Here is a 22,782-nt window from a genome sequence, read left to right as displayed (position 1 = left end):
TACGAAACTTCAAGTGAGAAGCTGGTAATACTGATACAGGCGATAGCTTGGGTGCATGGGTGCATCAGTAGCCCGCAGTAGAGTGTGAGCCCCGCTTTCACCGCTTCATCATGAGCAATCCACTTGATACGATATTTTATGTACGATTATTTTTAGACGATATCAGAAATTGGAATGCAAATCGGATCAGCTTCGATTCCGAGATTCAGGGGGTCTAGCTCAAATGGGAGAGCGCGCGCTTAGCATGCGCGAGGCACTGGGATCGATACCCAGGTCCTCCACTCTTTTTGTTGGCATCGGCTTGTGTCGGTGGTTTACTGTTTTGCTGTTGATTCCGAAACAGGAATGATGTGACACGCAGTGTCATCGTAGGTCACTATGCAGAGACCAATGAGTACGATGAAACGCCTGGAGAGCACTGTATTCGGCTTTTGATTTTATTTCTGTGTTGAGCAGTAGGACGTTCACTCACACTCGTAGAACTTTTTTCTTTGAATTCTTATCCACCAGCCACAAAATACACACGAATGAATTTTGTGGAACAAATCTTCGTTTAATGTCGGTTGGCGAATATGCATCTACAGGAACTGTCAACGCTCATAGTACATTCAGTTACATAATCCTTTTGACGCCCAAAAAACTATGAATAGCGGCATTTCCATCGTTATGTTTATAAATGTGCTATTTCTAGCGCAGCCATTCGTTCGGTCTTCGGAGAGAGCGTACCAACGATATGACGAGTTCCCTTGTTACCTCGCCACAGTGTGATATTGCATGCCATTAATTGGCCCTGAGTATTTGTTTGTTAGCGGAATGAAAAGACGAGAGGAGCCTTTCGGGAAATTCTTCGTAGAAGCAAACTGCAAAGATTAGAATTTGAAAGTCTCACTATTGCGCCAACTATTCTGTCACTTTACCTCATTCACAAGTTGTAATTGGTGAATATAATTTTGTTTGTTTGTTACATTTGGTAAGTGTAGAACGGTACATAACGAATATTAATAATGACCAGCTTCACTTAGAGCTCAGACGAGGATATATAAGGGACTATGCATGAATCAATAGTCTTGCAAATTTTTCATAAAATTTTCATGCGCGCTATTCTTTGCATCATTATCTACACACAGTACTCAAGTTTAGAGATGGCAAGCAACACCGATGATCGACCTACGTCTATCAACCCTTCTGGGTCATGGCTCGATCTGAGTGATGAGGAAGATGCTTCCAGAAGTAAAAAGAGATTTAGTTTCTGGCACAAGAAGCAATCAAGATCAAAACGCAAACTGAAGATACCAACGACAGATAAAGTAAAGCATGATCCACTTCGCTTCCTCAAGCCCACACTCAAGATAGGGCTATTCCAGTAAAGCACTGATATCACGCCTTAAACAGCCAAGGCATACGACGCTGCACAGCTGTAATTCTACAACCGAGCGTTTCTTTGTAACTATAATAAAAACGAAATACATGCTACTGAGGAACAACGCTGGCGGCTTGGTTCAGACAGGCCCCCAACACAGCGAGCGCCAGCCCCATTCTGGCGTGATTGGTGCTGCAAAAAAAAAAAAGAAAAAAGCAGTGCTACCGCCACTTGGCAGGCAAAAGAATGCTCTCCGACCGGGAATTGAACCCGGGTCTCCAATGTGACAGACTGGTGTACTCGCCACTATACTATCGGGGATCCACTCATTTTGTTGAATCTCTTGATAAATAAATCGTCCATGAACATACGGATCATGTGTACTTTGTTTAGCGGCTGCTTACTATTTGTAGGACACTGGCTTTATGCAACAGCATCCTAGCACTAATCCGCACCAATGATAAAACAAACTTTGGGATCAACTATAGTGCTTTGTGACATGGCCAACGTGTTCTGTAAGCAGCTGAATAATAGACTGTATAGATATCTCGAGTAATGAATTGCATCGATTGCTTTGACCTGAAACAAGTAGATGAATTGAGATAGCACTCCAAAGATATTGTAACTCCTAAGGATACTACAGAATATTGGTTTGTGTGCATGACTTATAGCAGGTGTGCATTCCATTATATCCATACCGTTTTTTTTTTAATGTAAGAGCAGTAGTTATAAGTTGGCTGACAAGTGCAATGTAGCCCCAACCTGCATCAGCGATTTTTGTTAATGATTTGGAGCAGCTGTATGGAACTGCCTGCTTGATTAGCAGTATTAGTGTTAACGAATACAAATGAATTGCAGTGAATGATTGTATGGGATAGTGGCTCAAGGGCTATTGTCGTTGTTAACCTAGAGGATGAATAGCCATTGAGTATGTATGGAAAATAACTTTGGAAGAATATGACAAAAGGGAAGAAGGAATGCTGACAATCTTTCTGAGCATCTATACGTGTACATTTCATTCTTATCTACAGCTGCTGAAATTTGAGGTCTGGAGACTCCTGCACCACCACAGACACTATGGTTCCAAATCCACATGATTTCAGGAACCTATGGATCATGGCCCTTAGGCCACAATGGCCATCCATACCATTCCAGGCAACTGGCACTACTACTTAGACCAGCACCTGCCCTTTTCACCTGGCGATTTCCCCTTCCTTCTTTCATATAGCATATGTCATATGTTTAATATATATCGTGGAAAGATGCTTAGGTATGAAACACTTAGATAGGCAGCCTCCTGCAGCTGTCTGGAATACGTTTACTCTCCGAGACAAAATGGACAGCCCCAAATTGCAGAGTCAACTAGGAAATGGCATACCACAAATCACTATAAGTTATTGCCGCCCATCGCAGAATATGTATCTACCTAACATTTAGCTATGACAACAAAGCCTGCTACATTATCAACAGGATGGTTTGGCCAAGTAAATATATCTACCTAGGTATTTTATCTTATATTCACTGCATTAGTGTCTGCAAGTCCTATACTTATCGTATTGCCATTTGTACTATTTTGGTTGCACTTTTACTAATAATCTGCACAGTTCTATATATGGTGTAATTTATTACTGCCCAGGATCACTCAGACACAAGGTGTGTGCCCCTACAAACCGATGGAATGGTATAAATAGGTACTAAACTAGTCAGAAGCGCAGTGCTGACACTTGGCACCACCAGTGTAGAAAATATAAATAAAACAGAGGATATCAAAGTAATAGTATGGCCTATGAATGTGTGAATTGTCAGGTTGTCAGGATAGCTGTCACCCCCTTGAGCCAAACATGAACCAGGCACTGTGGATTTTGAGCTTGAAGTCCTAAGAATAATGCTTTAGTGTGAGTGCATAGCATAGAAGCTATCAGAATTAGATTTTCCTCATTTCCTCATTCTATTTTCTCTTTATATTTTGCTACCTAGTCCAATACTGGACCGGGTCCTTCTTGTCTTTCTTCTATATTTTTCTACTTGCTTAGTGCCTTTCTGCACTCCTTCACACTTTCTCAATATATACATCTTTGGGTGTTTCAGCCCACTCTATACTTGTATCACTTGTAACCTTCTGACAGAAGTCGTGGGCATGTTATTGCAGAAATGATGTGTGCCAGAGATTGTAACTAGAAATGGCATTGTTCAGGTCAATCTGTGCATTTCTGCGAGTGTGTTAAGCAGGCAAAGATGCTGCCTTATTAATAACTTGTAAGGATAGCTGCATCTACTAATGCTATCAATTGTTCTGGCGGAAAATTAATGAGGCTGGGTAAAACTATGAGATGGTGTAGCTATGAATTAAGGAGTGTATCTGGTACTGAATGAGGCAAAAAAAAAGCCGATCGTGTTTAGATGCCTAGGGCATGTAGCTACGTAATGAGCATCACTTGAGGCATCTACATCCAAGCTGCCCTTCAGCAAATGTGGTGTAGAGGCCACTGATAGTTTTTTTTTATTTAAAAAATCGTTTTCTCTTTCGCTTTCCTTACAGTGCTTTTACTATTTTTATCATAGGGATAAAGAGGGAGATACAGAGGCACATATTCACGTAGTGCCTATCATGTACCGTAATAGCGTAAGGGATTCCTGAAACAGCCCTTCTGCACAAGTCTACCGAATAGGCATTGCAAAAGGTAGCAGACGGATCAGTAGTGCGTTGCTTTGCTGGAGAAAAAGTAAAGCAGACAAGGGCAACGATTCACGGCCACTGTTACATCTGTCTATAGAAACTAATGGACATTACAGATAAGAAAATGAAACATGCTATGGCTCTCAGATCCAGCGAGGTAAGATGTCATGAATATGCAGCGAGGATCGCATACAGCAATTCTCGCAAATATGGATTTTTTTACAAAAAATCAATAGCAAAAGAACAGCCCGACGGGGGGGTCGAACCCCCAACCTTGAGATTAAGAGTCTCACGCTCTGCCGATTGAGCTAGCCGGGCTGGATTAACGGATTTGACTAATAATCCAAGCCAATTCACCTCTGAGAGGAAGAACTTTAGAATAATAATTGAATATCAGGATCTTCTGCCACGGCATCGTTGTCATGTTTACTTGCTTCAAACATACCTTCAGCGTCTCTCTTGCTTCCTCAACCTCACCCTGTTATCAATAGTCTCTCAGTGTATATGAACGATATTCAACCAACCTTGGTTTTCTTCTTCTTTTTTCTTTTCTTTTACCAGGTTGCCTATCCCTTATTCAAACATCATCAGCTAATTTCATGGTTACCATATATGCACTGACAAGAGCTGTGCGCTTACTATTAAATTTAGCGCACCTTTTCACATTTGTTTTTCTGTATTTAATGTACTATCTGGCTTCTCTCTTGTCACCTCTGTAAACCCCTGTCAGCTTCGCCAGCCTACAGCCTACTGATTGGCCATTGCTAGCCTAGGGGATGGGTGGTTATCAGGTGTATGGAAAATTAACTTTTCAAAAATATGACCGAGGGGAAGAAGCAAAGCTGATCGCCTGCCTACGCCTTTGTATGTATGCGTTTCGGCCTTGCCCATGGTGGCGCAGGGGGACTCCGGATCCCGAATGTCAACAGTCGCAATGCATTAGCACAGCTCTTCAAATATGCCTATCGTGATACTCTAATATCGCCACAGGTACACATACTACTTTCATATTCCCGTCACATCTTGCACTATAAGCCCTGCACCATATTAAAGCATCTGCTATATGCCCTTTTCCTCCAATGCAAGCATAACTGCAGTACACACACTGGCCGTTTACTCATGCACATACCATATCATTGATAGTTCAGTACTAAATACATCATATTGCCTTCATTTCCATTCGGCATCATCGGCATTGCTGCTATACTTGCGACGAGCAAGTTGGATCCAGGTCGGGTTGAGCCGATTCCACTCAATATACTCGGTGTCCTGCTCCCACCCGCCCTTGCGGATCTCTGGCTCCGCCGTAGCATGGTGGTGCGGCGGTGGCACAATCCCAGACATATTGCGCTGGTTGTCAGTGTACGCGTTCTGGAATGCTGCTGCATCAAACTTGTCCGGCGAAACACCCACCACATCCAAAACTGTCGTCCACGAGTACAGAAACGATGTCCGCGTCACCTTGTTCAAGAATGACGTCTTGTCTGCAACTTCACAGTCGATGCGAAGCTCATATGTGCGTGTCAAAAGCTTGCTGTCGAAGGGGCAGAGATCTTGTGGGAGTCGTATGTAGTCGCTTGTCGTGAAAAATGGGGCTGAATTTGAATACTTTTCTTGCTTATCGCTGTTGGGTGGCAGACGCACAGTGTGGACGTTGTTGCGATGAGTTTGCGACCGCTCGATGCCTTTGATCATTCCCTTCAGCTCCAGGCACTCTACGATGTATATGGTCATGTACTTCACGGTGTAGTTGCTAGCGAGTGACCGGATCTGTGGATCATCGCCAGTGTCATTTACCGCACACGCCTCAAGCTTGTAGAGGATACGGTCGCCAGCGACGACAGGTAGCTTGGAGATGCCACCCTGTATTCTTACAGCGATGTCCTGCATGCCCTGATTATCGGGATTTCCGGGGATAGTGCAGTCGATACGTAGAACATTGCGCGGCCGGAGCGGGTAAGCAATGGGCTCAATGACTATATCCTCTGGCCGTGTGCTGGTGCTGCGAAGGGTGAGTTTTCCGGGCCGTTCTAGAAAGGCTTGGACCGTGTACTTTACGCCGCAGACCTTTTCGCGTCTGATAGCCGAAGGGTAGTTGACGTTGGGAATGGAGATTGAAAACGGTATTACATGAGTTCCTGGTGCCATTGTCCCCCAGTGTCTGCTTGACCCGTTGTTCTGCTGGGTACCATCTGTGATTCTCTCTCCCCACAAGGTCATACGGTGGTCGAACAGAACGTAGTCAGTCTTGGCGTGCATGGCGATGGGCGCACTGGGTGGATTCTCACGAAGATATACACGCTCTCGACCCAAGAACTGGATACTGATGCGGAATATCTTTGTCGGCTTCGTTAGAGTCACAACAACGGAACCGACAATAGTGTCGCCAGGGTGCTGCGTCATGTTGCGTACTCCGTCAGGGATACTCAGGCGAAACTCTACAAGGCGGTCCGTAGTGGGTGCTTTGTCAAGGTCGATAGACGGTCTGCGGGCTGTCGGTTGCTGTTGAGTTTGTTGCGGGTATGGGGGTTGCTGCTGCGTCTGCTGCCTTCTGTAGTTCATATCTATTGGAGCCTCTGGCGGCTGTACTGCCTCATATGAGTGAGTATGTTCGTCCAGATACATGGACAGAGCTTGAAGGCGATGTTGCGCCGATGATGGCGGGCGAGGCGTTGGCCGTGAGCGCTTTGGCAATTGGGGTGGCTGCTGTTGGCTATTTTGTGGCATATAAAAGCTGCCGTTACTGTTGCTTGCTGTCATCTCACTGATATCGCCAATAGTTTCGGACCTGCGACGCAAAAAGCTGGGTTGGGTAGTGTTGAATTTGGTTTGCATTGAAGAGCCAAAAAGAAAGGAGCAGGAAGGAAATCAAGGGTGCCGCTTTTGTGGCTCTCGAAGACCCACCCGACTCTGACAAGGGTGCTTTTAAGTCGAGTCTGTGTTGGTGCGATTGTTTCCTAGAGCTAATATCCACTCACCACACCCCAAGTGCCAAGCCCGCTTTCCGCATGTGCCAAGAATTGGGTGGGGATTGGTTTGGTACTTCACCAAAGTATCTCATTGTTGACACTGCTGTAAAACCACATATCCTTGGCTAGCAGGATAATTAGAATTTAAGCAGAGTTTGGAAGCACAGCTGCTGCGATCGGCGCGCCGCTTTCACCAGGAAAGTGTATGCAAGAATTCTGGAAGCACAGGTGTTTAGTAGGCGGGGTTTGCAACATATGCAGGTGCCACGGCCTTGTACCCGGCGTTCTCGTGCTTGGGGGCTGTGTCGCAGTCAGCACCATTCTTGCTGTGATACTCGGGGACCACAGCCTTGTATCCCGTGTTCTCATGCTCAGGAACGGCAGTCTTGTACCCGGTATTTTCGTGCTCAGGGGCGACAGTCTTGTACCCAGTATTTTCGTGCTCAGGGGCGACGGACTTGTAACCAGCATTTCCGTAACCAGTAGGCCCCGTCCCGCTCTTGTAATATCCGTTGTTATTGTCATGCTCGGCCTCCCTGGTGCTCCAGTGCTGCTCGCAATGGACGTAAATGTCATCGGGGTTTACATTGTTGTTTCTGATCTGCCCGCAGATTTCCTTGTCGACCTTGATCGGCTTCTGCTCAGTTCCCTTTGACGAGCAGCCACTCTTGTTGATGTCGAGGTTGACAAGCCCAAGCAGGCTGAGGTCGAGGCACAGGCCAAGGTCCAGATCCAGCAGACCACGGCGCGAGACAGAGTCCGTAGACACGGGTGCTGAGAAGCCAGGGATGGCAGCAGCACTGAAAAGAGCGACGCAGGTGAAGAGCCTCATGTTTTCGAAGATGGTAGTCAGAGTAGGCTTGAGCTAGCTGTTGCGGAGGAAAGAGCGAGAGTAGTGCCGGCACGTTTGTTGAAGTAGCGTTGAGAGGGAAGATGTGTTGTTGAGTTGCTGTATCTTGAGCTAACTCGACAGAGCGCCCGGTGCATTTATACCTGCACCATTTCACACCATCGACAGGCTTGCCAGGTTATTTTTGGACAGCTTGCCATGCGTTCATATCCAGTTGTGCTAAGACAATTTGTCATTGCTCGCGGTGTCGAACATATTGTGGCGCTACTGCATCGACAGGCCCAATATACGCATTGTTCTGAGTGGGCAAGGTCCGGCGAGACCGTTTGTCTTAATCGTTACACATGTTTTCTTTGTCTTGCACTTTGCACATGCTTCTGCATCTCATTATTGACAGTCAAATATACTAAAAGTACAGGACAAGTTGTTTCTACATAGCAAGCCCGGCATTTGGCAATGCGCCACCGGCACTCCCTCTTCTCACTCTCGCTCGCTATCTCTCTTCCTTTGCTATCCCTGAGAGTAAAATAATGGTAAAGTACAGACTGCAATGTACTGGACGCCACTAAAAACACGGACATGTGGAAGAGGGCGGCAATTATATCGAAGATGAGGCGGATGAGTGTGTGACGGGCACAATGAGCAGGACATGCACGCGGTTCTTTTTGTACAAGTTCCGCAGGAACTCATTCAGCTTTTGCCGGTCGCCAATGTGCTCGGGGTGCGGAATTTTCGAGTCCAGGTTCCAGAACCCAGAGTCGTATGTCCTGGTCTCATAATCGTGCGACTCCCTCTCGGCAGCGGACCTTGCCGTTCTGGGCTGGCCAACGTACACCTTGGGGACGTGTGGCACGGTCAAGGTCTCATCGAAATACTTTATGCCGAACCAGTGGCCACGGCGGAAGAACCAGTCGGGCTGGATATGGATAATCAGCCCAATGCAGTTACTCAGATCCGCTTCCTCGATGTCCCGGCGGTTGTCGTGCCACAGAAGGTCGTAGCCCTGCTCCTGCAGTGCCGAGATCATCACATTGACATCGTAGTCGCCGAACCCGAGGAAGTTCTTGTGCGAGTTGAACTTGAGCCACCCGCTCTGCTCTGGGTGTATGTCGTGCAGATACCGCGCAATGCGCTCCAAGTCCGCCTGGGTGTACACTTCGTGCTGCAGGACATTGTTCAGGGAGTGCTTGGCGCAGAGCCAGAAGCACTGCTGCTCGTGGTAAATGGGCGATTCCCGGAGCTTCATCTGTTTCTGCTGCTTGTTTGTAAACGTGGTGGTATACCAGTCGGTAATATACTTCCTAGCGGGCAGAAAGAAAGATAGGAATTTGAAGAGAGTGGGAGGCAGTAAGTAAGGGCTGAAATAAATGTGGAAAAGAGATGGCTAGTAACGGACAGCTTTGAGCGACCACTGCCACTACGGCCAAGGCTCGCCATGCTCTATAGGGGCATTGCGGAGCGCTTTCCCCTGTCTCTGAGCAAGTACACGGGTGCGCTTGCACATGCCCTTGTAGCCAGTGTCGCCTTCCTATTCGAGCTGCCGAGGACAGGATTTTTAGACGGTAGAGCGCGGAGAATATCGCTCAGATATTCTCCGCGAAAAATGGCTGCACTTACCCTATCATGTCGAGCGATGTTTCCCGTGAGAGGTAGCGAATGAGGGCTATTAGCGCAAGTGCAATGACGATCCCCTTAACGACCATGCTACAGGAGAGGCTGAAGGCGAAAACTCGCAAGAGGAGTGAAAGAGGAGAATAAATGGAGATGAACATCATCGGCCTGGCCACTAGAATGTACGTCACGTATCCTGAGACAACGCCTCAGCAACTATATGGGGAGGAGTCACATGCATGGGTTTCCCAGGAGTTGTGTATATTCGCAATCAGCTGCATATCTTAATGAATCCAGGACTAGCTGCTGGCCGCTGTTGGTGGCCGCAGATACGACTCGGACTCGCACTCCTCGTATTCCTTGATCAAGTCAACCACCGTATTGCGCGCATCGTCAAACTCTTCCAAGCTGTCAGCAAACATTGCCTCGCGGCGGTAGCTGTCTAGGAACGCGTTGCGCTTGCGCAGGCGACTGTACTGGTTGACGATATTCGCAAACAGGCCGCGGGTGCTGGTGTGGTTGGCCATCATCAGGCCGCTTACGCGGTGCTGCGTATGGATGTACGGAGACTTTTTGGTCAAGGCAACCTGTATGCTGGCTGGCCCCCACGGAATAAACTGGGCCATGCCACGCTCGCGGATGCGCAGCAGCGACTTGTGAACTTCCGTCGGCTCGACATCACCCTGAATGATGTTTAGGATAGACATGTAGCAGCTGCTCTTGGTCGGAGTGATCGAAACCATGCGGCTCTTGTTCTGCAGCAGACGCCGCATCACGTCCAAGACGGTCGTCTTGCGCACAGCCTTTGCCTTCTCGGCGTTGTCGCTGGTGAATGGTGTGTATGCCGTGGAAATAAAGTGGCATTTAGGGATGGGGATCAGCGGGGCGATGATGCTGGCCAGATCGTTATTCATGTAGCTAGGGTACCGTAGCGTCATCGTGCTCGCCCCAAGAACCGTCGACACCAGCCGGTTCGTATGTGAGATATCAGGATTCTGGATGTGTAGGCGGTCAGCGACGATACGTGTTAGCGCTGCGTTGTCCAGGACCATTACGCAATCGGCGTTGTTTGTCAGACGCTTTAGGGTCAGCAGGCTGTTGTAAGGCTGAACGATGACGTCCGATGAGTCCTCATTGTTAGGGAAGACAGAGTATGTCTGTAGCAGCTTCTTTGGGTACCGGTCGCTGAGGCGCTCGAGCAGAAAGCTACCCAGACCACTGCCTGTACCACCAGCAATAGAGTGCAGCAGATTGAACCCCTCCAGTGAGTCGCTGTTGTCGGCCTCGCGGTCCAGCATCTCCAGGATGTCCTCACAGATCCTCTCGCCCTGGCTGTAGCCGCTGGCCCAGTTGTTGCCAGCGCCGCTTCCGTCCTTGCTGACAAAGATGTTTTCCGGATTGTACAGGTTGCCATAGGGCGAGTTCATGATTGTATCGATGACTCGTGGCTCCAGATCGAGCAGAATAGAGCGCGGAATATAGTGGTCGTCGTCCGCCTGGTAGAAAAAACACGTCCTTCCGGTCAGTGCCATTTGTGGCAAAGTCCTCGAGAATCCCGTCAGAGTTTATTCCGTGCTCGAGACACAGCTGCTTCCAGAACTCGGAGCCAATTTGGTTGCCGCACTGCCCGGCCTGAATGGTAATGATTTCACGCGGCATTGAAATGGAGCAAGACGAAAATAGTGGCTACAGCTAGTAGAATGAGAAAGGTGGAAGACGAGCTTTGTTTACGACACTGGTACAAAACGCGAAACGTGGGCCGATCAGTAATCAAGCGCGCCTGATTGATTTATCCCGGCGCCTGTGTCTTGGAGTCGCAAAGGAAGCATGCACAACGTCATAGGCACCGGTTTTGGACTCGCTGGTTCCCCCTCCTGCTCATCTCAACAACATTCAAGTTCCCCTTTTGTGCATTATTTGGCAATTTTACACAAGTTTAGTGAAAGATGGCACACAACGACTGCTTGCAAGATGTCCCGGACATCTTCGAAAACGAGATTGGCGAGTCGTTGAATTCCCGCTCCGAGGGACTCGGTAAGCAGAAGCATAACGCATGAATTTGACAGTTGGCTGGCAAAGTGGCAACACCCCCATGCTAACGCTTGCCCCAAAGATGCCCTTCTACATATAGGCATGATTCGCGAGCTCGGTCCGCCCGACCTCTGCCATATCGTGAAGATCCACAGCTCCAACCGCAACGAGCCTGATGTAAGTACAGGTCAACAAACACAATGTGCTGAAACCCCCTTGCGGTAGTTGCTAATCCACATTCAGCTGCTTTCTTGGTCAATGTGCTCCTAACTCCTTCATCAACATGTAGATCGGGTCCTACCACCATGTCCTGGGTGTCGATACTTCATCCTCGGCCACACTAGCAGCGTATATCAACTCGCTGCAGTACTCATTGAACGACACCCCAGGCTGGTTTGGCTCGAATAACAGCTGGAAGATCACCTCTGGCACGTACTGCAGCTATAATGCGTTCTCGAATGTTGACCTGCGTGTGCAGGTGAAAATCCCTGGCGGTGTCGATGCCTACGTCGTAACTGCACAGGGCGAGCGCAAGGAGGCCACCGAGCAAATGTGGAAAGAATGCTACATCAGCGCCATGCTGCGTGCGATCCTCTATGCTGACCCGATGGCCTACAATGTAACAGGTCTCAGGCGAGTGACGCCCGTCTCCAACTCTCGCGAGGAGACGCGGTTCATGGAGGCTATCGTCGAACAATTCTGGAATGGCTGGGCGCTAGGGTCCAACGCTGAGACCCAGGTTGCGTCGAATGCCCGCAACTTTTTGGTGGATGGTCTCATGCGCTACTTTGCCGATGCCGGCCGGTTCGATGACTGCGCCGCCGAAATCCTGGCACCACTGGCCTACTCCCCCCTCGGCGGACAGCGCGGCTCGATCGACTCGCCAGCGGCAGAGTTCAAGGGCGTTGACCCTGAAGTCGCGTCGCTGCTGGCAGACGCTTACGTCGAGTGCGACGAGGAGGTCCAGGCAGTGCGGGTCATGCACCAGGCGTTGAAGGTGCGACCCTCGTGCTATCCACTGCTCTATACCCAGTCAGAGTTTCTGCGTCGTAAGAAGAACACTGGCGCTGCACTGACAATCGCGCGTATGGCTGTGAAGTATGCACCGAGCGAGTTCCAGGCGTGGGCCAAGCTCACTGATATCTACATTGACTGCGAGGACTTCCAGCGTGCCCTTCTCACTCTTAACACCTGCCCCATGTACACCTTTGTTGACCGCGACTACCCGCGCGTGCCCACTCCCCGCCGCATTAACTTCCCAGTCAAGTCCGATATCCTCGCAGAGTACAACCTGGGTGAACACATTTCGAACGATACCCACGCCCATGGCCCCGTTCCCACCAACAACCGCTCTAGCATGGAGAGTGAGTCGCCTGGCCTAATTGAGGAGATGGCCATCAACGAGAACAGCATTCTGCTCAAACTCTCAGCACCTACGCTCAAGGGCACTTTCGCACGTGCGTACGATTACCTGACTCGTATGGTCAGCATTGTTGGCTGGGATGAGTTGCTTCAGCTCCGGAGCCAAGCCTTTGTCATGGAAGATGAATACCGCAACTCTGCCCACCCAAACCAGGCGGTCGATGACGAGGACGATGACGAAGATGACCTCCCTCTTGCTGCCCTGCGCCAGAAGTCTAAGGAATCTGCCGATGCTCCCCCCGCCGCTGCGGCCCCTGTGGATACTCCATCAGCACACAAGCCTGAATCCCCTGTTGGGACTGAACCCGTGACGGAGCCTGCTGATACGGTTAAGAATGAGCCTACTGAGGGCAACAGGGCCGAGCCTGTTGAGGACACCAAGATTGAACCTGTTGGGGATGACAAGGCTGAGCCTGCTGAGAACGGCAAGGCTGATGCGGAAGACAACCTGGGTATTTCTCCACAGTCAGAAATGGAACCTGAGGCCACGATCGAACCAGAAGAGCCTGCTATCGAGAATGACAAGCCCAAGGATGAGCATGAGGCGGTCAATGACGAAACGGAGGGTGGAAATGCGGGCGTGGAAACTACTACCGAGCCTGGAGGCAGCTCCAAGAGCAAGAAAAACAAGAAGAGAAAGAACAAGAAGAAGTCGAAGGAGAACCTCAAGGAGGCTGCTCATCTGGAGCCTGCATCCACCGAGGAGCTGACAGAACCCCCCGTAGCTGGAACCGACGCCAATGCTGACGCTAGCGCCACCGCTGATGGTGAGAACGACACGCCAAGCAAGGATAAGGCTGCTGCGATTGAGGACGGGCTCGAGGAGATCAAGCTTTCAGACGCCGAGGAAGAGCAACCCAAGAGCGAGGACACTAAGCTCATGGAGCCTGAGAGCCCTCCTGAGGAAGTTGCTGATGTTGTGTCAGCTCCTCAAGCGGCCGTGCTCCCTGCCGATGACCAGAGCGGTGCAAATGAGGGCACGGATAAGCAACCAAAGGAGGACGCCGGTGTCCGCCAGGATGGCGACGAGAGTGACGAAGATTCTGGCCATGGCCTCATTCGCAAGCGGCTGTGTGAGCGCTGGCTTGACAACCTGATCATGATCCTGTTCGATGATCTGCGCGCCTACACCGCCTGGAGATCTGAAATGCACAACCTGCGTGCAACTGGCCAGCAGATCACATTCCGTCACACGCAGGCTGAATGGGAGGCCCTCGGAGATCTTGCGCTGCGCCTTCGCCACCCGTCAGAGGCCAAGGAGGCCTTCGAGTATGCGCTCAACATCCGATTCTCAGCAAAGGCGTGGCAGCACCTGCTGGAGCTGTATTCAGGGGCATTCAGCGATATGCAGGACGAGGAGCGGCTTCGCAACGAGGACATGGAGGACCCCATCCCGATTTCTAGCAGTGACTCACTAATGGCTGCACTAGATGCGGTAGTGTGGTTAACTGTTTACCACGACAGATGGTACAATAGTATGGCCTACCCGAACCCGGTTTGTGAGCAGGTCATCAGACTTGTAAGGACGCATGGCCTTAGCAAGGTCCAGAACGCTGTTGTCAGCTTGAACCTGAAGCCTGCAGTCCACAAACTGGTTGCCAGGTATTTCGCCATTGCTGAGAAGTTTGAGGTTGAAGGTTCCTCATGGTAATCTAAAACAGTTCGTTTCTATTTAAAATATTGAACATTTCATTGCTCAGGACTACTTGTGCACATATGAGCTTCGCATCGACTGTGAAGTTGCAGACAAGACGTCATTCTTGAACAAGGTGACGCGGACATCGTTTCTGTACTCGTGGACGACAGTTTTGGATGTGGTGGGTGTTTCGCCGGACAAGTTTGATGCAGCAGCATTCCAGAACGCGTACACTGACAACCAGCGCAATATGTCTGGGATTGTGCCACCGCCGCACCACCATGCTACGGCGGAGCCAGAGATCCGCAAGGGCGGGTGGGAGCAGGACACCGAGTATATTGAGTGGAATCGGCTCAACCCGACCTGGATCCAACTTGCTCGTCGCAAGTATAGCAGCAATGCCGATGATGCCGAATGGAAATGAAGGCAATATGATGTATTTAGTACTGAACTATCAATGATATGGTATGTGCATGAGTAAACGGCCAGTGTGTGTACTGCAGTTATGCTTGCATTGGAGGAAAAGGGCATATAGCAGATGCTTTAATATGGTGCAGGGCTTATAGTGCAAGATGTGACGGGAATATGAAAGTAGTATGTGTACCTGTGGCGATATTAGAGTATCACGATAGGCATATTTGAAGAGCTGTGCTAATGCATTGCGACTGTTGACATTCGGGATCCGGAGTCCCCCTGCGCCACCATGGGCAAGGCCGAAACGCATACATACAAAGGCGTAGGCAGGCGATCAGCTTTGCTTCTTCCCCTCGGTCATATTTTTGAAAAGTTAATTTTCCATACACCTGATAACCACCCATCCCCTAGGCTAGCAATGGCCAATCAGTAGGCTGTAGGCTGGCGAAGCTGACAGGGGTTTACAGAGGTGACAAGAGAGAAGCCAGATAGTACATTAAATACAGAAAAACAAATGTGAAAAGGTGCGCTAAATTTAATAGTAAGCGCACAGCTCTTGTCAGTGCATATATGGTAACCATGAAATTAGCTGATGATGTTTGAATAAGGGATAGGCAACCTGGTAAAAGAAAAGAAAAAAGAAGAAGAAAACCAAGGTTGGTTGAATATCGTTCATATACACTGAGAGACTATTGATAACAGGGTGAGGTTGAGGAAGCAAGAGAGACGCTGAAGGTATGTTTGAAGCAAGTAAACATGACAACGATGCCGTGGCAGAAGATCCTGATATTCAATTATTATTCTAAAGTTCTTCCTCTCAGAGGTGAATTGGCTTGGATTATTAGTCAAATCCGTTAATCCAGCCCGGCTAGCTCAATCGGCAGAGCGTGAGACTCTTAATCTCAAGGTTGGGGGTTCGACCCCCCCGTCGGGCTGTTCTTTTGCTATTGATTTTTTGTAAAAAAATCCATATTTGCGAGAATTGCTGTATGCGATCCTCGCTGCATATTCATGACATCTTACCTCGCTGGATCTGAGAGCCATAGCATGTTTCATTTTCTTATCTGTAATGTCCATTAGTTTCTATAGACAGATGTAACAGTGGCCGTGAATCGTTGCCCTTGTCTGCTTTACTTTTTCTCCAGCAAAGCAACGCACTACTGATCCGTCTGCTACCTTTTGCAATGCCTATTCGGTAGACTTGTGCAGAAGGGCTGTTTCAGGAATCCCTTACGCTATTACGGTACATGATAGGCACTACGTGAATATGTGCCTCTGTATCTCCCTCTTTATCCCTATGATAAAAATAGTAAAAGCACTGTAAGGAAAGCGAAAGAGAAAACGATTTTTTAAATAAAAAAAAACTATCAGTGGCCTCTACACCACATTTGCTGAAGGGCAGCTTGGATGTAGATGCCTCAAGTGATGCTCATTACGTAGCTACATGCCCTAGGCATCTAAACACGATCGGCTTTTTTTTTGCCTCATTCAGTACCAGATACACTCCTTAATTCATAGCTACACCATCTCATAGTTTTACCCAGCCTCATTAATTTTCCGCCAGAACAATTGATAGCATTAGTAGATGCAGCTATCCTTACAAGTTATTAATAAGGCAGCATCTTTGCCTGCTTAACACACTCGCAGAAATGCACAGATTGACCTGAACAATGCCATTTCTAGTTACAATCTCTGGCACACATCATTTCTGCAATAACATGCCCACGACTTCTGTCAGAAGGTTACAAGTGATACAAGTATAGAGTGGGCTGAAACACCCAAAGATGTATATATTGAGAAAGTGTGAAGGAGTGCAGAAAGGCACTAAGCAAGTAGAAAAATATAGAAGAAAGACAAGAAGGACCCGGTCCAGTATTGGACTAGGTAGCAAAATATAAAGAGAAAATAGAATGAGGAAATGAGGAAAATCTAATTCTGATAGCTTCTATGCTATGCACTCACACTAAAGCATTATTCTTAGGACTTCAAGCTCAAAATCCACAGTGCCTGGTTCATGTTTGGCTCAAGGGGGTGACAGCTATCCTGACAACCTGACAATTCACACATTCATAGGCCATACTATTACTTTGATATCCTCTGTTTTATTTATATTTTCTACACTGGTGGTGCCAAGTGTCAGCACTGCGCTTCTGACTAGTTTAGTACCTATTTATACCATTCCATCGGTTTGTAGGGGCACACACCTTGTGTCTGAGTGATCCTGGGCAGTAATAAATTACACCATATATAGAACTGTGCAGATTATTAGTAAAAGTGCAACCAAAATAGTACAAATGGCAATACGATAAGTATAGGACTTGCAGACACTAATGCAGTGAATATAAGATAAAATACCTAGGTAGATATATTTACTTGGCCAAACCATCCTGTTGATAATGTAGCAGGCTTTGTTGTCATAGCTAAATGTTAGGTAGATACATATTCTACGATGGGCGGCAATAACTTATAGTGATTTGTGGTATGCCATTTCCTAGTTGACTCTGCAATTTGGGGCTGTCCATTTTGTCTCGGAGAGTAAACGTATTCCAGACAGCTGCAGGAGGCTGCCTATCTAAGTGTTTCATACCTAAGCATCTTTCCACGATATATATTAAACATATGACATATGCTATATGAAAGAAGGAAGGGGAAATCGCCAGGTGAAAAGGGCAGGTGCTGGTCTAAGTAGTAGTGCCAGTTGCCTGGAATGGTATGGATGGCCATTGTGGCCTAAGGGCCATGATCCATAGGTTCCTGAAATCATGTGGATTTGGAACCATAGTGTCTGTGGTGGTGCAGGAGTCTCCAGACCTCAAATTTCAGCAGCTGTAGATAAGAATGAAATGTACACGTATAGATGCTCAGAAAGATTGTCAGCATTCCTTCTTCCCTTTTGTCATATTCTTCCAAAGTTATTTTCCATACATACTCAATGGCTATTCATCCTCTAGGTTAACAACGACAATAGCCCTTGAGCCACTATCCCATACAATCATTCACTGCAATTCATTTGTATTCGTTAACACTAATACTGCTAATCAAGCAGGCAGTTCCATACAGCTGCTCCAAATCATTAACAAAAATCGCTGATGCAGGTTGGGGCTACATTGCACTTGTCAGCCAACTTATAACTACTGCTCTTACATTAAAAAAAAAAACGGTATGGATATAATGGAATGCACACCTGCTATAAGTCATGCACACAAACCAATATTCTGTAGTATCCTTAGGAGTTACAATATCTTTGGAGTGCTATCTCAATTCATCTACTTGTTTCAGGTCAAAGCAATCGATGCAATTCATTACTCGAGATATCTATACAGTCTATTATTCAGCTGCTTACAGAACACGTTGGCCATGTCACAAAGCACTATAGTTGATCCCAAAGTTTGTTTTATCATTGGTGCGGATTAGTGCTAGGATGCTGTTGCATAAAGCCAGTGTCCTACAAATAGTAAGCAGCCGCTAAACAAAGTACACATGATCCGTATGTTCATGGACGATTTATTTATCAAGAGATTCAACAAAATGAGTGGATCCCCGATAGTATAGTGGCGAGTACACCAGTCTGTCACATTGGAGACCCGGGTTCAATTCCCGGTCGGAGAGCATTCTTTTGCCTGCCAAGTGGCGGTAGCACTGCTTTTTTCTTTTTTTTTTTTGCAGCACCAATCACGCCAGAATGGGGCTGGCGCTCGCTGTGTTGGGGGCCTGTCTGAACCAAGCCGCCAGCGTTGTTCCTCAGTAGCATGTATTTCGTTTTTATTATAGTTACAAAGAAACGCTCGGTTGTAGAATTACAGCTGTGCAGCGTCGTATGCCTTGGCTGTTTAAGGCGTGATATCAGTGCTTTACTGGAATAGCCCTATCTTGAGTGTGGGCTTGAGGAAGCGAAGTGGATCATGCTTCGTCTGCTCTTTTGGAGATTCAGGGGAGGCTGATCTGGTATGTGGCTGCTTCATATGCAGGAAACTGAAAAGATGCCCAGAACTGCAATAATCTTCGTCATCGCTTAGGTCAAGCCACGACCTAGCAAAATTAATTGATTCAGGCTGGTTGGTGATGCTGCTAGCCATTTTAGTGACACGGAATAGTAGCAGTGAAAGATTCTAATATTTTAAAGGGAAAAGAAAAGATCAAATCTAAGAAAGTGGATATGAAAGGCTCGCAAGGAAAGGCAGGCATAATATAATATGTGTGGTGCCAGGTGCCTTTCTTCTGTCAGCACTCATCATAGCCCACAAAGTATACTTCAATAATACGGCGCGTGCCTAAAACGACCTAGGTCAAATGTCAGGGAAGAGGAAACTAGGTAGCGTGTTCTCCTAGTGATGATTGTAAATGTGCTGATAAAACCAAAAGTAAGCGTTCACAAAAATATATTGGAAAAACCAGAAGGAATCCCTGCTGCTAGGAGCCAGCAAGGGGTATTTAAGCAAGCGCCGAGTGCGCATACTGAGCCCTCATCTAAGCCGCGTACGGCCCTGGATAAAGCTGCGCCACTCTCAGTGAGTAATCCGCCTAGGGTGAGTCGGAACTACCCTAGCGGCATGACATATGTTACTTGGAGTCTGAGACAAAATGTATGTGCAAAGACAGGGCTGAGAAGGACTGTTGGAACATGTTATCGGTCATAAACAAATAGTGAGTCAACCCAGTTCTCAAGCAAATCGGGGGTTAGTGATGTAGGAATGACCAGCATACAGCTCCCTAACGAGCCAGTAAAAGTAGACACAGGTTTTATGATCTATTTTCCGCTCTTGCTTGTTTTAAAGAAATCTGTTGATTTCTTTTGCCAGCACGGGCTTGAACAATATTGGCCACCGATTGGAAACAAAAGTATTCTGAAGATTGCCTTCTGGACTGGTCTGATGCATTTGAAAGGTTTTCGGTTCAGGATGGCATTAGTGCATATACTGCCGTTGCTAACGTCACACACGCGTGAGTGTTCGTAGAGTATGAAATCGGAGTATCGAATAAGCGTTGACCGAGTGATGCAACCATCAGCGCACAGCAGATTCCCGTGTAGTCCAGGCCAAATTGAACCACAAGACCCCTAGGTACCCCACCCTCTTCACAATTAGGGTTATACGTAACTAAATTTAGCATAATACTATTATGCCTCCTATGCTAGTATGTAGTATAAAAGGGCTGTAACTACCATTTAGTTATTGATGTTGATATTCATGGCCCGGAGTCCCTTTGCACCACCATAGGCAAGGTCGAAACACACATGTACAAAGGCTCAGGCAGACGATACATTTTCCTTCTTCCCCTCAGTCAGATTTTTGAAAAGATGTTTTCTATCTACACCCGATAACCAGTCATAATTTAGGTGAAAGAATATAGAATATATGGTTAATCTATGCTGGTATTTGTCTGGATTGTCTCCTTCCTTAATCAACTCTATCTGCAACATGAAATATATGCCAAAGTACTTTGACTCTGCAGTTGGAAAACCACCCTTTTGTGGCAGATACCATTGAATAACCCCACTGTACACCGGCGCTCGATCTTATGTGAGAATTGGACAGTGTTGTTTCACCTATACGAGCCACATTAGCACTTGGTATGTTACTTGGGACATGCATCCGGCTCTTGATTCACTAGACTCTAAATGAAACAAACGCTCATCCTCTATTAGTTGCTTGCTTTCTCAAATTGTTCAAGCCAACACCGACATCGTAGGGCAGTGGTTTTCCTGTGCAATCAGCCAACACGAACAGGGAAAAAAATATAAATGACAGATATGAAATCTCAAGTGAGAAGCTGGTAATACTGATACAGGCGATAGCTTGGGTGCATGGGTGCATCAGTAGCCCGCAGTAGAGTGTGAGCCCCGCTTTCACCGCTTCATCATGAGCAATCCACTTTGATACAGTATTTTATATATGATTATTTTTAGACGATATCAGAAATTGGAATGCAAATCGGATCAGCTTTGATTCCGAGATTCAGGGGGTCTAGCTCAAATGGGAGAGCGCGCGCTTAGCATGCGCGAGGCACTGGGATCGATACCCAGGTCCTCCATTCTTTTTGTTGGCATCGGCTTGTGTCGGTGGTTTACTGTTTTGCTGTTGATTCCGAAACAGGCAGGATGTGACACGCAGTGGTTATTTTTACAACTTGCTAGAACGGTGTGCATCAGCGTACATGCAGTGTCAGAGTGGGAGACTATGTCCTCCAGGCGTTTCATCGTACTCATTGTTTTCTTCAGAGTATTTGGCTTTTACTTAGGCCTCTTTGCACTGGATAGCATGCAGTGCTGTGAGATCAGACATAGCAGCTCTACTTTTTGTTAGTATGGCTACAGCCTGAGACACCTGGATTGCGACGTCGAGTTACCTCAGTGGCATGTTCCTGTGGGAAGGAGCATGTGGGGCTTGTTTTGATATGCCCGGTCGGATCATGTGATTGAGGCATCATGCCAAGCAGGCATAGTGCTGGGCGTTTTGGAACTAACTATTCCCTTTGTTTTGCTTCGCTTTTTTTTTTTTTTTTCACATTTCCACATTTTTTTTTCTTTATAGCTATCAGAGGACAATGTCACCTCCAACAGATTCCACAGACCTCAGCGAATTTGAGCCGCATTCGTCACGAGAGCCAGTTGCATTGCGGCCGTACGATTCGCGAGTTCCTGAGCCCATGAACAACTACAACCTGCCATCAGACCGGCAAATTATAGAGGACAAGCTGCGGCTACTGCGAGAGCACTTCCCAACGTTTGCCAACAAGTCAGCGGATGACCTCGAAGACCTGCTTCGGTATGAAGATCTGTTCCAGGCGCATATTGACGGGCTTGAGCAGGTGCAGCTTACTCGGACGCTCGAATACGAGCTGCGGGTCGAGAACGAGAGTCTTGCGGAAATCAACCTGACCGCGGAGCCCGAGCTGAAAAAGATGCGTGACAAGGTGGCAGAGCTGCAGGCGGTGGCTGGGTCGTTGACAACACGGCTGTATGAGCTGGTGCAGGAGCATGTTGATCTTCAGAAGCCATATTCGCCGCAAACACTGATTCAGCGGATGAATGATGAAGCCAATCAGCTCGATATCAAGTCGAACGAGGTGCTGGACAACTTCCGAAACCACAACGGTACTATTGGGTTGGCCGAATGTGATGACTTCATCAAGCAGTACAAGCAGCTGAGAAAGTCGTACCACTCACTCGATGCCAGGCACCAGCTGGCGGCGGCCGCACATAGGAGTGGCAAGCTGGTCGGTGTACCTACCATGGACCGCTGAGCTCCTCTATGTATTATGATGTACTTCTGGGTAGAGATAGTAAAATCAAATTATCCAGTAGTGGGTAAAAAGTCGCACAGAGTAAACGCTATGGAGAGATATTAAGGAGTGAGCTGCCTCACTTGAGGAGGCAGGGGATATTCAGGCAGTGCCTGCCTCGAGCTGGTGGTGGTATTCGGCATCTTGCTTGACCAGCCACTCATAAACAAAGGCACCGATGGTGCCGCCGACGATAGGGCCAGCAATGGGGACGACAAAGTACAGGCTGCTGTCAGTGAGAGCATTAAAGTCATAGGCAAGGGCGGCGAAGACGCGGGGTCCAAAGTCACGAGCAGGGTTAAGGGCCAGGCCGAGCGGGGAGCTCAAGCCAAGAGACACAGCGCTGAGTGCCAGGCCAATGGCGAGCGGACCGATGTTCTTGGCACTGCTGTTGGCATCCGATACAGCGTAGATGGCCAGCACAAAGAGTGCCGAGCCAATGGTCTCGCCCAAGAAGCCCTGTCCAAAGTCGTTGGAGGTGATGAAGGCGCCGGTGGCTGGGTGGAGGCCGGCCTCTCCAGGCTTGAGAGC

At 47.9% G+C, this 22,782-nt stretch overlaps 2 protein-coding genes and 6 non-coding genes across 8 annotated transcripts; 5 read left to right on the top strand and 3 right to left on the bottom strand.

Annotated features, from left to right (window-relative positions):
- The first annotated feature begins 208 nt into the window (after positions 1 to 208).
- On the top strand, positions 209 to 281 carry DL89DRAFT_t204. Its single transcript has one exon. It is a non-coding gene; the product is annotated as a tRNA-Ala (tRNA).
- A 1,230-nt stretch (positions 282 to 1,511) lies between these two features.
- On the top strand, positions 1,512 to 1,946 carry DL89DRAFT_271778 (uncharacterized protein). The gene is made up of 2 exons (XM_040888945.1): positions 1,512 to 1,671; positions 1,765 to 1,946. Exons 1-2 carry the CDS (start codon positions 1,607 to 1,609, stop codon positions 1,856 to 1,858), a joined length of 159 nt encoding a protein of 52 aa, XP_040739398.1. The 5' UTR covers positions 1,512 to 1,606; the 3' UTR covers positions 1,859 to 1,946.
- Positions 1,610 to 1,681, bottom strand: DL89DRAFT_t203. Its single transcript has one exon. It is a non-coding gene; the product is annotated as a tRNA-Asp (tRNA).
- Positions 1,947 to 4,282: 2,336 nt separating the features above from the next.
- On the bottom strand, positions 4,283 to 4,355 carry DL89DRAFT_t202. Its single transcript has one exon. It is a non-coding gene; the product is annotated as a tRNA-Lys (tRNA).
- Positions 4,356 to 15,832: 11,477 nt separating this feature from the next.
- DL89DRAFT_t205 lies at positions 15,833 to 15,905 on the top strand. Its single transcript has one exon. It is a non-coding gene; the product is annotated as a tRNA-Lys (tRNA).
- A 2,337-nt stretch (positions 15,906 to 18,242) lies between these two features.
- Positions 18,243 to 18,677, bottom strand: DL89DRAFT_271772 (uncharacterized protein). The gene is made up of 2 exons (XM_040888944.1): positions 18,518 to 18,677; positions 18,243 to 18,424 (listed from the first exon to the last, which is right to left on the bottom strand). The coding sequence occupies exons 1-2, from the start codon at positions 18,580 to 18,582 to the stop codon at positions 18,331 to 18,333; spliced, it is 159 nt and encodes a 52-aa protein (XP_040739397.1). The 5' UTR covers positions 18,583 to 18,677; the 3' UTR covers positions 18,243 to 18,330.
- On the top strand, positions 18,508 to 18,579 carry DL89DRAFT_t206. Its single transcript has one exon. It is a non-coding gene; the product is annotated as a tRNA-Asp (tRNA).
- A 2,250-nt stretch (positions 18,678 to 20,927) lies between the features above and the next one.
- DL89DRAFT_t207 lies at positions 20,928 to 21,000 on the top strand. Its single transcript has one exon. It is a non-coding gene; the product is annotated as a tRNA-Ala (tRNA).
- Positions 21,001 to 22,782: the final 1,782 nt, after the last annotated feature.

The sequence above is a fragment of the Linderina pennispora genome (genome assembly GCF_002104995.1).
Source record: "Linderina pennispora strain ATCC 12442 chromosome Unknown DL89scaffold_60, whole genome shotgun sequence".
Taxonomy (NCBI): Eukaryota; Fungi; Kickxellomycota; class Kickxellomycetes; order Kickxellales; family Kickxellaceae; genus Linderina; species Linderina pennispora.
This window is presented reverse-complemented; position numbering and strand designations above follow the sequence as displayed.

Coding starts and splice junctions, on each gene's coding strand:
- DL89DRAFT_271772 (XM_040888944.1), bottom strand. CDS start 18,582: ATGCTCTCCGACCGGGAATTGAACCCGGGTCTCCAATGTGACAGACTG. Junction 18,425..18,517: donor CTGGTGTACTCGCCACTATA/CTATCGGGGATC, acceptor GCGGCTGCTTAC/TATTTGTAGGACACTGGCTT.
- DL89DRAFT_271778 (XM_040888945.1), top strand. CDS start 1,607: ATGCTCTCCGACCGGGAATTGAACCCGGGTCTCCAATGTGACAGACTG. Junction 1,672..1,764: donor CTGGTGTACTCGCCACTATA/CTATCGGGGATC, acceptor GCGGCTGCTTAC/TATTTGTAGGACACTGGCTT.